This window comes from Homalodisca vitripennis, chromosome 7, assembly GCF_021130785.1.
Source record: "Homalodisca vitripennis isolate AUS2020 chromosome 7, UT_GWSS_2.1, whole genome shotgun sequence".
Lineage (NCBI taxonomy): Eukaryota > Metazoa > Arthropoda > Insecta > Hemiptera > Cicadellidae > Homalodisca > Homalodisca vitripennis.
Genome location: NC_060213.1, coordinates 26962705 through 26979186, shown reverse-complemented (window position 1 = coordinate 26979186; position 16482 = coordinate 26962705). Strand labels below are relative to the sequence as shown.

The window sequence follows — 16482 nt, the reverse complement described above, 5'->3', positions numbered from 1 at the left end:
ACGTAGTACATGTGACTATTGGCAAAACCACAATCTATGTAATTGGAGTCTACAGACCACCAAGTGGAAACCTTGACAATGCCCTTGACATTTTATCTAGTACTCTGGACCTTATTCCAACATGGAAATGTCCTACTATAATCATGGGTGACATTAATGTAGATGGGCTGAATCATGACTATAAAAACCAAAAACTTAAAGACATGTTGGCCAGTCATAACATCACCAGGATAGATCTCCCACCCACTAGAGTAACTCTGAACTCTAAATCATCAATTGACTTTGTCTGCTCTAACCTTGACATAGGTAAAATTGACGCTGATTTAATTATCACTGGCCTTTCAGACCACAAAGCTCAGCTCTGCTCAGCTAGTATTCCGAACAAAAAATTACCTTTGCCCATTTTAACCAATAGACATTTCTCACAGAAAAACCTAGATTACTTCAAACACCTGCTTCATTTAGAGACATGGCAAAATGTATATAACTCCCCTTCTGTGGAAGAATCCTATGAATATTTTCATGAAATACTCATTCAAACTCTTAATGCAACATGTCCACACAAAAAATCCCGCCCGAAAATAAAATCAAAATTCAAAGCAACCAATGAAGAATCTGAAAGGTTGAGAAAACATTTTCTAAGATCCCTGGAAATGGAATTAACAACTGGCAGTGAGGGTGATAAAATAGAAACAGCTATCAGAAAAAAGAACTATGTCCTCTACTTGAAAAAACTGAGGAAACAGTCAACCTCAGACTTCATTAATAACTCACATAACAAACAAAGGGCTGTTTGGGAGGTTATTAACTACGAAAAATGCAATAACAGTAAAAAGGACGAACCACTTAAACTTATAATCAATGAAAAACTGATCCAGGACCCTTTGGAAATAACTGAACACTTCAACCATTACTTTACAAAAATAGCTGACATCACTCTCTGTAACGCTAACCAGGCCATAAATAATCAGCTAACAACATGGAAAGACTATGGCGATGTACCTGACTTCATCCCACTCTCAACCACACCGGAAGAAGTCCTTTATATACTCACATCCCTTAAATCGAAACCAGCCGCAGGTGTCGATGAAGTCTCTTCCACACTCCTAAAACACTGTAAGGATGAAATAGCAAATCCCTTATGTCACATAATTAACCTGTCGTTTTCACAAGGTGTCTTTCCTATGAAACTGAAACTTGCAAAAGTATTTCCTAAACACAAGAAAGGCAATACAACATCAGTGGAAAACTATAGACCTATATCGATTCTTCCAACGATATCAAAAGTAATTGAAAAAATCTTTCTGAATCAATTGACAGCACACCTGACTACTCAAAACATCTTGACGCCTCAACAGCATGGCTTCTTACGAGGAAGATCCACCACCACGGCTATAGTTCAACTGACAGAGTTTATTATCGACAAACTTGAAGAAGGTACAACAGTAACCGCCATGCTACTAGACTTCAGCAAGGCTTTTGATTGCCTAAACCACTCTCTACTGCTCCAAAAAGTAGGGAATATGGGCATTAGGGGAGCATCACATGACTGGCTTGCTAGCTACCTGAAAGATCGACAGCAACTAGTGGAAGTAAATTATACCAGAAACAACACATCCCATAAAGCAAGATCAACCTTGCTCCCAATCACTAGAGGTGTACCTCAGGGATCTATACTTGGACCAGTGCTCTTCATATTGCTGACAAATGACCTACCAAGCTATCTTCTTGACTGGGCCCAAGCTATGTTATATGCAGATGACACCGCTCTTCTTATTGCAAAAAAAGACACAGAATCTCTTGAAATAAATTCATTTATAGCCCTGAATATGACAAAGCAATACTGCCAACATAATGACCTAGTTCTTAATGAGAGCAAAACACAACAATTAATATGGAAAGGCCGAAGAACCAATGATTACTATGGCTTACCTGAAATAATCCAAGATAATGAAGCCAAGTATCTCGGCATAACAATAGATGACAATCTCTCTTGGAACTCACACATTGATGGTCTTTGCAGCAAGCTCAACTCTAGTATCTATGCTCTTAAAAGAATAAAAAGTACTTGTAACAATGATACTACCAGGACAGCATACTTCTCTCTTTTTGAATCTCATCTGAGGTACGGACTACTTGTGTGGGGCAACTCCTCAGTAAGAAACAGGGAGCGGGTTCTGGTTCTACAAAAGAAAGCAATTCGAATTCTTGCGGGACTGACTCCTCAAGACTCATGCCGTCAGGCATTTGGAGAACTAGCGATCTTGACAGCTGTCTCACTCTACATCTGCGAGACCATCTGCTTTACAATAGCTCAGAAACCTGACCAGCTAGGTGACACACACAGCTATGACACCAGAAACGCCTGTGACTATGCCCTCCCCACACACCACCTGACCCTATTTGAAAAGAAACCTACATACATGGGGAGAAAACTTTTCAATCATCTTCCAGAGGACCTCAAGAGACGCAGAGATGAGAAGTACTTCAAGACAGCACTCAAGGCCTGGCTGCTGCAGAAACCATATTACACTCTAGAAGAATTTTTAAATACCTGATTGTACAACTAAATTATATTGACACAATTCTGTACTCCATGTATACGAATAAAGATTTCTGTATTCTGTATTCTGAAACAATCTATAACATGTAAATTATTCAAAACTGAACGAACATTAAATTTGGTTCTGTGCTTAAAAACTTAAATTATTTAATACTCTGTAATATGTGAGCACAGAGATACTCCTCTGAGGCAAATATTTTGGAAAATTCTTGAAGGAATTTCTGACTTCTGCATCACACTTCTCATTAAATATGCTATGCTATTATATATCTTAAATCTATCATTACAGCAAAGAAGAAGCACTATAATATATCAATGATAAGGGGAAACCAGTTTGGTTAGTGTAATACCTCACTAGATGGCAGAGACAGGTGGCCAAGTGCTGTCTCCTCATGCTGACATGGATCCACAATCGGTTTACACCGACCCGAACAGGAACCGGATCCTCTTCTAGGTCTCGATATCTCTCTGTCTCCATCAGAATCCGATTCGCCCACTCCATCTTTTCAGCGATAATAAGTCCCACCACTCTACGTGAAGACACCACGACCATGATCTGCACACAGAACTCTTAACATCAGACAATGTACTGTATGCATCATGGCGAGAATGATGTAATTCACAGGTTTACAGCTTCCATCTCTACATCTACAAACATATAAACTATCATTAGCATACCTGTCTGTTGCATGGTTGCACATAGTGGAAGAGATCATATGCCATCTGGTCGCCCACTCCCAGCTCTATGTCCACAAACCGCAACACATTCTCTGCCTTCATTTTCCAGTGATGTCTCTCCAACATCGGAACATTATAGATCACTACAGTCTCTGTGCTGTTGGCCCCCACCACTCTGCTCCTCAGCATCTCTAGACCCTTCAACATACGGTTGATTGACATTTATTATACTTAATGGCTGATAAACAGACTGAAATAAGTAGAAGTACTAATTAAAAAGGTTCACAGACTATTATTCCTGAGGGGTGGTCAACTCTTACCCTCAGGAACATGTTCAGTTCCAAAAGTGATTAGATTGGTAATTTATTAGTCAAACAACATTTTTGTAAATACACATTATTTGCGGTAATGTTTTCCTGTGCTCTATTTACAAACAAATAATTTGGCTGGATAAACATGTTTATCATAACAATGCATTCTCTTTAGTATTGACTTCATGCCAAGAAATTTGTAACAATTTAACAACACCTTCAACAGAGGGAAAATCTGAAATTTTTTTATATTTTAAAGTTGTTCAGTAAGTTACAGTCTAAATTAAAGTTAAATGAAATAAATTTACTGTACAATTTAGGACAAAATTTGCATTATATTGAAATCTACACTTATATACAAATAAATGTCATTGAGAATAGTATAAATCTTTGTGGTATTCCTCAGTGAATTAATTTTGGTTATATTTTTAACCAAAGTAAATTTTGATTAAATCTCATTTTGTTATTGATTGTCTGTTTTCTGAAGAAAATATAACTGTCATAAATCTATCTTAAACAAATCGTTACCAACAACTTTTTCAAAAAAAGTATATATATATATATATATATATAAAAAATTTGGTGACTCATTAAAGTTTTAAGAAATACTTTATTATAACTTCTTGCATTAATATTCTACATCAATACCTTGTCAAATAATACGAATTGTATGAAACTAGTTCAGACTACAAAAAACAATCTGACTCGAAATGAACCAAAACCAATGGGCTAGTTAGACAATCACGTATCAACAAAAGAAGAGATTTAAATCCCAAAATTGAATTAAAACACTGTGGTTAAGAAAGGAGAAGGTATACAAATAGAGAGAGGTTATATAGTATAGGACTGCCAGATCACTGAAACTGTCTACAACACAGCATGGCACTTCCTCATGGTAAGATTGTCACAGGGTCTTCACACTTTTTGATTGCCCGGAGATTCTAGACTCCATTGACTTTAAAGTGCCAAGAGGAACTCGATCCAAGAGTTTCTTCACTAAAGGATCCTTGCCCCCTACTTATAGTCAACACTGAAGTATGCCTCGTCTTCTCTAAAGCTGAAGAGCAGTGCTGACATCGGCCAGTCGATGGGAGTCTACAGGGAGTGTCTCAAGTGCCACCTGAAGCTTTAATTTTGTTTTTTTTTCTTCTTTCCATCGTTAAGATTGAACTTGTTTTTTTTTAGTTTATTGGTTTAAGTTTATTATTGCACAATATTGTATGAAATCTGTGTAATGGGAAATCGATTAAATAAATAAATAAAAAGAACCCTTATAGCTTGAAAAATAATCCCATGGCAGCGAACTTAGGGAAGCTTGATTAAAAATAGTCCATGACATGACTTGGGCAAAGGGGACAAATCGTATATCTTGGAAGAGACCAATTTGCGTATAATAATTATAAACGGGAGAGCGAGAAAGACAATTTACAGTTCTCTGGACACTCACAATGAAGTGAATGAGACGGGATGCTACGCCGATCCAATTTTGCTGGGTTTTTTTTTGTTTTTTGTATATTCTAGTTGCTGTTTCCCACAGCTTTGCTTGCTTTTCGTAAGCTTTGCCCATGTATGAGCACTTCTAGTTCAAGTGATTTATATTTCCAACACAGATGTAGAGTTAACCTTGTTGCCACGATCAAGAAAATCTGTCAAAAGTGTATGTTGATAGCCATTGTACACGTACATGTACTTTATTATAAAGTGGTCTAACATTCAAGCTTGAGTTTAACTAGAAATTTATTTTAAAGACAAATATACATAAAAACTTAACACCTTCAAATAGTGTTTGGTTATTTAATATACATAACTGTCTCGTAACTGCAGTTTATAATTTGCAGGCGCTTTGATAACTTATACTTTGCAGCGCTACCTGGTGGTGAATCACATCAATGGGCATATCATATAAACCTTCTACATGGAAAAGTACATATACACACATATATATATATACAATTTTCATCATGATCTGTCAAATAGTTTCTAAGTCTATAAAGGACATACAGACAAACATTCATTTATATATATATATTACTGTGACCAATCAGAGACAAGACGAGTGATCACCTGATCATACACCAATCATCTGTCTGTAAACAACCAGCTAATATAGCACATTGAGAATTATATACAAAACTACACAAGTAAAGTAAATTAATCTTGGAGTAAACTATATTTTTACATTATAACAAAGTAATGTTGCAATGTATCTAAGTAATTCTCTACCATCAAAGTTCACCTGGCAGTCGAGCAGGAAGCTGTAGCTATGCACAGCTGTGATGATATCCATGGTCCAGGGACGCGGGTGCCTGGCCACATCGCAGGGACAAGGCTCCTGTCTTGCTCGCCAACTCTGTGTCTCCCTGTCACGTTTCAGCTCGTCCATCAGTCGTGTATGTTCCTGCAGGGTCTCCTGCACCACTACCAGTCCCACAGCATATGGATCTATTGCTATTACAAAAATGTGTACATTATTGATGTAAAATTGAAAAAGTTTCACTTAAAAAATTATGTCAGGAACATTTACAGAAGATAATATGTGGTCATGAATGACTATTTTTAAGTACTCCATTGTAAAAACCAAACTTTAAAACTTTATAACAATGTTATGGCAATAAAAATTATTTTTTTATTTTTGGTTTTTAACTGTATCTTTTTCTCATAACTGTATTATTCTTTCCAATTTTGACAACGAAATTATGCAATTGTTGATGTTTTCAAATATATACCAACTGTACATGTACAGTGCATCCAAACTCTGTACCTACCTTTTCTAGAATTAGTATTGTGCAAAAGACAAAACAATATAGCATATTCAAATTGTTTTAACTCAATAATTACTCAAACAGCTGACATTTTATTTTATACATTTAACAATGTTTAATATTAGAACAGTTTATTGTAATAAGATGAAATTTATTATATATCTTTATGAATTATATTTTTAATAGATTTATTTTCAAAATGGTGGTTTCTTAATATTGTAATATTTAAATGTATTTGTAATTAAATTGTCTAAATAGTATATGTTATATGTAACAATTGTATGGTATTAAAAGTTTTGATGTTTAACATTTTTAAGAAGCCGCCATTTTGTAAATAAAGCTTGTAATAAATATTTTGTTCGTTAACTAGGTGTTCATATCATGAAGGTGTATACAAAATTTCAAATTATTACAAAACGTCGGTCTCAAATTAAAAATTGTGCAGTGCAAAAACAAAATGGCAGCTGTTTTGGTAATTTCTGAGTTTTTGAAAGTTTAAATATATATTTCAGCTTGTCTTGATCCAAGAAAAGTATCTGAAAAGGTTGATAGAGAGTTCAGGAACACTCTCTATACGTAAAAACTAACACTCATACATACAATTAAAATTTAATTGCACTGCAATAGAGATAAAAATTATATCAAGTAATACTTGCATGATTAATCTCTCAACCCTTCTTGTCAGTAATAGCCTTGATTGTGAATCCTTCTGAGAAGATAAACATTTCAGTGTTATAAATTGTTTCCATTTAAAATATCTCAACTTATGTGCCACGTAGCGGCTAAAGCTAGAAACACTCGCTGTTAGTGACCGGCGAGCAGTGCTAAGTGGAGTGTTGTAGAACTAGTGCAGCGTGTGCAGTTTAGAATATTGTTTCAGAGGCCTGAAACAGACGACTCGTAGCGAAAGAGCAGGTAGACAGAGCCGACCATTTCCAACTACCACCCAAACATTTGCGGATAGGTGAGGGAGGGGCTGATGGGTGAAGGGATAGTTGCGGGTATGTGAACAATGTAAAACCGCGTACACTGGCTGTTCACACCAGTCTCTTAGGGATGAGTTATCTTCTCAGAATGATACACAATCAGGGGTAATAGATGTTATATTAATATCTAATTTTAGAATTTCACTTCATTTTTAGTAGTATGTTCAATGAATATGATTGAGCAAGAGAATTTTTAAGTTACCTGTTGAAAAAGGTGATCTTTGTATAGGTGACTTTCTCATCTGTGGAGGTGTCACTCTTCTCAACTTGTACAAAGTTGACGCCTTTTCCAAGAAATGTTTACTTGGATAGACACTTGAAGTTTGTGAACCACCTGTCGAGTTCTCTGTAGACAATGAAGACGTAGTTTAATTTAGAACAATAGATTAGAGTACAATTTCAGGACGTAAATTTCTTACTCCTTACCTAAAATTGGTAAATTAAAAAAATAACATGTTAAAAGCTTAAAGTAAATGTGTGATGTTAAAAATCCAAAGAGAAACGTTTTTTTACTTTATTTTAACACTTTTTTATGTTCGGTGGTTATTAAGAGCAATCTAAGTGCTTATTATTTGATTGTTGAGCAATTAGACTCCAGCGTGCTAAGAACTGCTGTATTAGAATAATTTTTAATCTCAGACATCACAAGCATAGTAAATCATATTTTTAGTAACATAAAACTTCAAGAAGTACATAAAATCTATATTTTTCCAGCTCTACATTTAATTATAAAATCTTTAAACTCCTGTTTATATGTCTAATCATATCAATTTTATTTCCAATATCAGTGAACGACTTACAAAAAGGAAAACCAATTACTATCAATTTCAATTCATAGATTAACAACTTTTAATGTGTCATTTACTGTTCAGGCTTGCCACCTTTGGAATGTTCTCCCCTATGATAATAGAAGTTAAGGATTGTGAACACAGGACAATGGTCAAGGACTTGCTGTTGAGAGCCCTGTGGGGTTGTCAGGCAGGTATAAATGTCGCGTACATGAGATTTATAATTTAATGGAAAAAAAGGGTTTTAGTTTCTTGTTTTTACATGAATTAAGTCATTTTGTTTAAACGAGGTGTGTTCAAAAAGTAACAGATATTTTTAAGTTTTCCAGGTTAGGAGAGTTTGATTTTCAAGATTGTTTTTATTATATTGGTTACTCATGCTCCTGAAGTGTAATAAAATGTCCAGCTGTATTCATTGTTTACTTTTTCAGTGGCAAGGTTTATGAACTCTGCGGTTTTTGTTTGTTAAGAAAATGGATAAAAGAATTTGTATCAAATTTTGTGTGAAAAATGAAATAGATTGTAACAGTGTGGGAAATGTTAACAAAGGCCTATGGTGAGTCTGTTATGAGTAAAAAATGGTTTAAAAGTGGTATTAACGTTTCAAAGATGGCCATGAAGACATTGAAGATGATAAATTCTCTGGACACCAACAACCAATGAAAAAAGTTAAAGAAATGGTTATGAACGATCGCCGTATTCCGATCAAAGAAGTCACTGATGATTTTGGCATGCCATGAAATGTTTTTGAATGTTTTAGGTATGAAACATGTGGCAGCAAATTTTGTTCCCAGATTTGTTGCAAAATAATGCTTGGCTTTTGCACAATGACAATGCACCTGCTCACACTTCATTACTTGTTCGTGAATTTATGGCCAAAAACAGTACTGTAATATGACCCAACCTCGATATTCTCCATACGTGGCTCAATGTGAGGTTTTATTTCCAAAAATAAAGAGAACTTTAAAGGGCCGTCAATTTACAAGCATAGATGACATTAAAATTGCATCACTGAAAGAGCTAAAGGCTATCCCAAAGATCGAGTTTGAGTTTTAAGGATTGGAAGAAGCACTGGTACAAGTACATAATATCTAATGAGATCTATTGTGAAGGTCACAATTTAGACAAATAAATGAATTGGTTGTTTAAAAAATTTTAATTCCCGTTACTTTTTGAACATACCTTGTATTTTCTTAAAAGAATTACAGGTTAATAATTTTACTTTGTATTCAATTCTTGATAATTTTAGTAATCCAATTTGTTGAGTAATATAGAGAGCTTGATAGCCTACTCTTCCTCACTAATAAAAACATTTTTCATTTCATTTTTTCGTGTCAAAATTATGTTGATAGGCTCACATGAAAAAATCAATGAATTATCAAGCTTTTCAAAGTTAGTAAGCCTTAAAATTAGCAGTCTACCAATTTTATTTCTACGTAAAGTACCTCTCTCGACTGAAGGCCTCTGAGGTGATGGTATCTCCTCCAAGGACCTTCTACAAACTGGTGAATAATTGATCTGTAATAGGGCTTTTAACAAAGAGTCGTCACTGCTTGTACTTCCACCTCCTGAAACATGTACACAATACTTGTATAAATAGCAACAATATATATCTAACTTTAATAGACATTGGTAGTATGAGTGACAAGAATACTCCAGATTTCAGGTCAGTATGAGAGGCTTCAAGTTTACCCCACAGCGGACATCGTCTTGTTCCAGAGAACAACTCTCAATGGACTGTTGTTTACCATTTAGAAGATGTGGTACCATCTTCAGATTGACACAAAATTTAAACTTCCTAAGTGAACCCGTTTGAAAGTTATCGGCCATATAGATTTCATGATCAACTTTTAGAGTCTCCACTAAATGTTCAGCCTTTGTAGTGGTCAATTATAAATACCTTTTATTGGCGCACACCAAGATTTTAAAATTAATAAATTTATAGTAAGATCTTCATGTACTCCTCCTATATAAAACACTCATCTTCAAGACACAAACCAAGTTCACTTACATCTGCAAAACCATGCCAATGCAGTGACAAAATGTCTAATGATTTCCATGTGGCAGAAGGTATTCCCTCAGTTTTAAGAGGGATATTCAATTCAAATAATCTTTAATTATATTTGTACATTGAAATACAATAAATAGTGTCACAATTCATCAGACTATATCTAAGTATGTTCCAGATATAATTTTTATCTAAAACCTTATAGTTAAATGTCTAAATCTATGCTTTAATACCTTGTCGAAAACATTTTAAAATTTCAATTAAGTTGCACGTTGTTTCTTAGGCTATAAAATTCGTCAAATGTATAAAAAGCATTTTTAAGCAAGAAATTCTTCAGCAATAACCTGAATTTTTTCTGATCATTTATTTCGCCAATTTCTTTTGGAATAAGATTTAAAAACTTTACACCATTATATGTGGTTTTCTTCTTAAACAATTCTAAATTATGATTATCCAAAACTATTTTATTTTTATTACGTGTGTCGTAATGGTGAATATCATTGTGTGTTAAAAATTGTCCTAAATTAATTTTGACATAAATAATACATTCTAAAATATACAGGCTATAAACTGTTAACATTTTTAAATCAATGAAATGTTGTTGTACCGAGTCATCATTATGTAAATTTAACATTGCTCTTACAGCTCTTTTTTGGCAAATTAAAATTTTATGGAGATTTTGGTTGGATGTACCTCCATACACACATATTCCGTAAGATACATGCGATTGAACGTGAGCATGAAATACACTTTTTAATACAGTTAGATTACATAAGTTAGACAACCTTTTTAGAGCATAAATTCCAGAATTAATTTTAGTTAAGACATGGTCAATATGCTGATCCCAACTCAGATGGCTATCAATGTAAATACCTAGGAATTTGCTTTTAGGAACTTGGGATATGACCTCAGTATCAATATGAATTTGGACTTGGCTATCTTTCCTATTTTGTTTTGTATTGTTGTAAACAACATGTAATTAGTCTTTTGAGCGTTTAAGATTAAATTGTTATTAAAAAAGAATGCTTGTAATTTTGATAGTTGAATAAAAGAGTTTATTTCTAGTTCTGTATCTGTCTTTGTAGAGATAATAAGATTGGAGTCATCTGCGTAAATGCAGAGTTGGTTTTTTGTTTGGTTAATTTGACTAAGACACCTAGGCATGTATTTTATGTAGCAGATAAATAGCAATGGGCCTAAAATTGACCCTTGGGGTACCCCATACTTAGTTATTTCTGGTTTTGATTTATATTTCAAAATTTGGTTGTTGTTTACTTTGGCTAGTTCTACAAATTGTTGTCTGTTTGTTAAATAGGATTCAAACCACTTTAAATAATAATTTTTTATTCCTAATTTGTTCAATTTTTGTATCATTTTAATGTGGGAAATACTGTCAAAAGCTTTTGACAAGTCCATGAAGATTCCAGCTACTTTATTTTTCCTATCCATTGATACGATAATTGATTCTATAAAGCAAATTAAAGCAGTAATGGTAGATTTGTTTTTTCGGAATCCATGTTGTTCAAAGTCAAAAAGATCATATTTTTCTAAATGTGTCAATAGTCTTAAATACATTGCTTTTTCAAAAATTTTAGAAATTGATGGTAAAATGGATATCGGCCGATAATTTTGAATTTCAGTTTCCTCACCTTTTTTAAAGATTGGTATCACTTTTGAAATTTTGAGTTGACTAGGAAAAATCCCTGAGATGAAAGAGGCATTTATTAAATGTACTAAGGGTTTTATTAAGGGGTCCTTTGCAAATTTAATGATTTTAATGGGGACCTCATCGTACCCACTAGACCACTTGTTTTTTAGAGAGTTCAAGATATCATTTACCTCTTTTTCATCTGATGGGGGACACCTAAATTCGGGAATTTTGGTAGGAGTTATATCTTCATCATGAGTTGGGGGCATACTACTTAACAGGTTTTCAATAATATTAACAAAATAATTATTAAAACTATTTGCCACTTGGCTAGGGTCTGAAACAGTCCCCTTATCAGACTTTAAAACATAACTTTTCTCTGCTACCTTGGATGAAGTTTTCTTTGTTTCTTTATTTATGATTTCCCATGAGGTTTTACCTATGTTTTCAGAGTTTTTAATCTTTTCATCATAAAAACTTTGCTTTGCATTCATTAAATTACATTTATATTGTTGATTTTTATTCTTAAGATCTCTCTTAAACATCTCTAAGCCTGAGTTTCTAACTAATTTGTTTAGATGGATGAGATTATTTTTCTCTTCCTTTAGTTCTTCTGAAATCCATGTTTTTTGTTTTTGTTGGATTTTTTTAGAATTTTCGGGAAAGATAAATTAAAATAATATTGAAAAATGTTGTGAAAAGTGTTGTATTTATTTTCAATAGATGATTCAAAAAGGGTTAGCCAATTTTCTTTTTCCAAAAGTGATTTAAATAAATTCATGTTATCTAGAGAGAAATTTTGTGTCCAAAATTTTAAATTTTGATTATTTGTATTGTTTTGAAAATTCATTAGTTCTATTATTTGTCCATCGTGATCTGATAGTGCAGTTACCACTCCTTCAACTTTTAACTGATCCATACTTATATTAGTTATTATATTATCAATACATGTCTTAGACGTGGCAGTGACTCTAGTTGGGAAGTCAATTAAATACTTCATTCCATTTCTTAAAAGAATATTCTTTAGCTCATTTGATTCATTTGTATTTTTAAGGATGTCAATATTGAAATCACCCATGATGATGACATACTTTCCTTTAGATATTAAAAATTCAAACAAGTTATTCAGGTGAATTAAAAACTCTGAATTTTCGAATTGTGGGGTTTTGTATATTCCTACCAATAAAAAGCTAAGCTTGTCTGTTTCAAATCTAGCACTACAGCATTCAAACAACTTATCTTGACACAGTACATCTATTTTTGTGGAAACCAGTTGTTTCATCTTTAAACTCTCTTTGGCCAAGATAACTACGCCGCCTCCTGTTGTAGTGCTGCGTGTATAATTTGTAGTTTGGAAATAATTTAGAAGATTAAATCGTTCCAGCTCAATGTTATTCATATTATGTTCGGTTAAAACTATTATGTCTGGATTTAATTCTGTCAAGATAACTTCTAATTGCTCTCTGCGTGACTGTAAATGTTGAATATTTTTATGGAAAAGTTTTATATTTTTGAGTTTATTAATTATTTGGGTTTTGTGCAATAAATTTTTTGAAAGTTTAAAGATGGCTCAACCGGTTGTACATTTGGAAAAAATTGTTCTGGGTCTTCTGGTTGAGGCTGTGGATACTCTACTTGTGGTCTTGGAGTGTTGTTTTGGCAGTTATTGATTGCTTCCTTCAGTTTTTGTAAGAACTCAGGGTGGGAGAGTCCGCATCTGAGTGACCTTCTCGCTGTTGGTTGATCACAGGACACAATGCAGACAGATGCGCCTGTGGCGTTTTGAAAATTAACAATGTTAGTGGCAAATTGTTCGGGCAAGATAAGGTCCCTCACACATCCCATAGGCGAACAAATGAGGGTTTTTAGACCCCTGGTTGTAAAGTCTTGCGTCAATTGGTTGAAGGCAGCACCGTAGTCTATCAGTTCAGGCTTACCACAGTAACTAGACTTGGTCATGAGACTGTATACCACAGCTCCATCATCTATTTCTTGACAAGCCAATTTTTCCCAAACACAATCTTTTGGCTGAGGTCTCCCAAATTTATTCCTAAATACGACAGCCACGCCAGCCGACATGTGTCGATAATGATGGAAATCGCTTGAGATCGCATGAGCAAATGCTACAGATGTATCATTCTTGTACTCCTCTATAACACCGCCCATCTCGGCCTCTACAACTTGAATCTTTCCTACTTTTATAGTTATTTTGGGGTTTTCACAGTTCATCTTTGTAGGTAACTCTTTCACCTCAGATATGTTGGGTTTACAAGCTTGCAGAAGTAATTTAGCAATCATTTCAGCTACTTTATCTTTGCCCCTTTTATTCAAATGTAATCCATGATTTGTGAACAAATGGCGAGGAAGAAGATGAAGGGGTAAAATCTGAGGCTTTAGAGGAGATTCTAATATTAGCTTTTCTAGTTCTGTATTTAATTTAGAAATTTTCAAGTCCAGGGTCGGTCGATCGTGTCTCATTGGCAGAGTAGCTATGATAAGATTAGTGTCAGTTGTATTTTTTATTAGTTCCTGCACATTTTGTGTTAGACGATTGATCCCTGAAGTCTCCACATCATTAGACCCTGCCATGATTAAAAGATAATCATCCTTTGTTAAGTTTTTTCTTACGTTTGTAACTTCATCAGTGACTTGGCTGAACTTTGCTCCAGGTCTAATGTATGACAAAACACTTCTGAGAGTTCTTTGTTGGACAAGACTACTAATATTTTTGCCATGGCTATCTGCCATAATCACAAGCTGATTACTTTCATTGATACGAGAACATCTGTTTTTGACCAATATTTGTTTCTTTTGCTTCACTCCACTCCTTGCTTCATTAAGTTCTGCAGTCAGTTTTTCATTGTCCACCCTAAGCAAATCGATAACAACTTTTAAGTTATCTATTTCATTTTTTGCTGATTTAAGCTCTTTTAAAAGTATTTTGTGTTTGGAAATCCAGGTTATTACTTTCTTTTGATTGATCCTTGTTTAATTCTGGCACTTCAGAGGGATTATTATCTTGCCTTGTGCTTAGATCCAATTGAATACACCTATCTGTTAGGGCATTCAACCGAAAATTTAAATCCAAGTCAATAGTTGTGTTCACTGCCGCATCTTTAGTGATATTGTGACTATCCACAGTTTTTTCATTAATTAAGGGTGTGGATGTAGATGGGTAGGGTGTATGATTTGAACTATTTACAGGTGACATGGTGATATTCTTGCTTAAATTTTGTGATATTTTTCTATGTTTTTTTTTATCTGACAGGCATCTTCTATTTCTTTAATGGCATTAGAAAGGTTATCATTTTTAGCTTTTTTATTCATTTGAAGAAATGTTGTTTTGTTTTCTTCATATCGAGTCAACTCACTTAGCCTACAAACGCCTTTCTCCTTGGTATAGTAAAAAATCACATTAAAAACATGTGATTTCCCTTTAGGTTCAACACTTTCAACTATTGCTGGCCAGGCCGAGTGCCCTCTAATTTTTGCAATAACTAAATCTCCTTTTTTAAATTTTGCGTTCTCCATTTGTATAAATTTTGTTTTACTATTTAGTTATGCACATTATCAGAAAGGTAGATTATTTCCAGTATTGAAAATAGTTGCGCGTAGGGATAACACAAATAAAAAATTATAAGTCTTTGACCTAATAGAATTTAAGTTAAAATTAAATTCACTTGCTGTTGTAATAGTAAAATGTCCTAAATTAACAAAAGAATAATATGTACAATAAAACAATTAAAAACAAATGAATTTATATAGACATATTTATTCAACTCTGATGCAAAAAGTAAATGTCCAAGGTTGGATTTGAACCCTTGCCCACCAGAAGTCAGAGACTGTGTCTTTACTGAGTGAGCTACTATCAACATGACTGTGATAAGAAACTTAATTGTTACCAGTCCAGAAACTTTGACTCAGTCCAGCTACTGATTATCTCATCTCATCATCTATATCCTTGATAAAGGGTGGAGTTAAACTGCAAACTCTGTCCAGCTACTGTCTATCTTATCTTATGATCTACAATCTTTGATAACAATAAAATGTATTCTCATGTCCATGCACAATTAAAAAGATATAATAATTTAACTTCTTCCTTTTAATTTTGGAAGTTTTTTAAATTTGTCACCTGATTATTGAAGCGACACTTAACAACGAAACACTGGCACAAAATTCAACACATAAAGCCATTATTAAACCACAATTTTGAAGCTAAAAAGCACAAGCATAATACTTCCTGCTATTCACTTGTGGGTCTCCCCCTACTCCCCCAAATAATCATATACAAATAATCATTGAGTATATGCATAAATAAATAAATTTATATATATATATATATATATATATATATATATATATATATATATATATATATATAAACAGTGGTAGAAAATGAGGTGCTAGAATAGTAATCTCAGGAGGTGTAAGGGGTATGGAAGTGGGGGTGAATACCCCCTCAATAGTGGGGGTATAGTATTTAACTTATTAAAATAAAAAACAAAGATATAACGTGTCTATATTTCGTGAGAAAAGTACCCACATCTTTAGGAAGCAAAATAAAAATATCAAAAGAACAAGAAAAACAACAAATTATCAAAAATGTAAATATGCAACTAAAACGTTCAAAGACCCAGCTGTTATATCATTAATGGCACAGAAGGAAATTTGAAAAAACTTAATTTTATCTTAAATTTAAACCATTTGGGTATTTAGATTTTAGATACCCAAACCACTA

General features: G+C 33.7%; 1 protein-coding gene across 3 annotated transcripts in view; it reads right to left on the bottom strand.

Moving 5' to 3' along the window:
- Nucleotides 1–16482, bottom strand: part of LOC124365745 — a 45256-nt gene that overhangs the window by 5095 nt on the left and 23679 nt on the right. For all 3 annotated transcript variants that reach the window (XM_046821736.1, XM_046821735.1, XM_046821734.1), the window contains exons 7-11: nt 9534–9656; nt 7503–7646; nt 5789–6000; nt 3242–3439; nt 2914–3119 (exon numbers count right to left, since the gene is read on the bottom strand). In XM_046821736.1, the coding sequence (XP_046677692.1) occupies nt 2914–3119; nt 3242–3439; nt 5789–6000; nt 7503–7646; nt 9534–9656 (883 nt within the window). The remainder of the gene's footprint in view (nt 1–2913; nt 3120–3241; nt 3440–5788; nt 6001–7502; nt 7647–9533; nt 9657–16482) is intronic.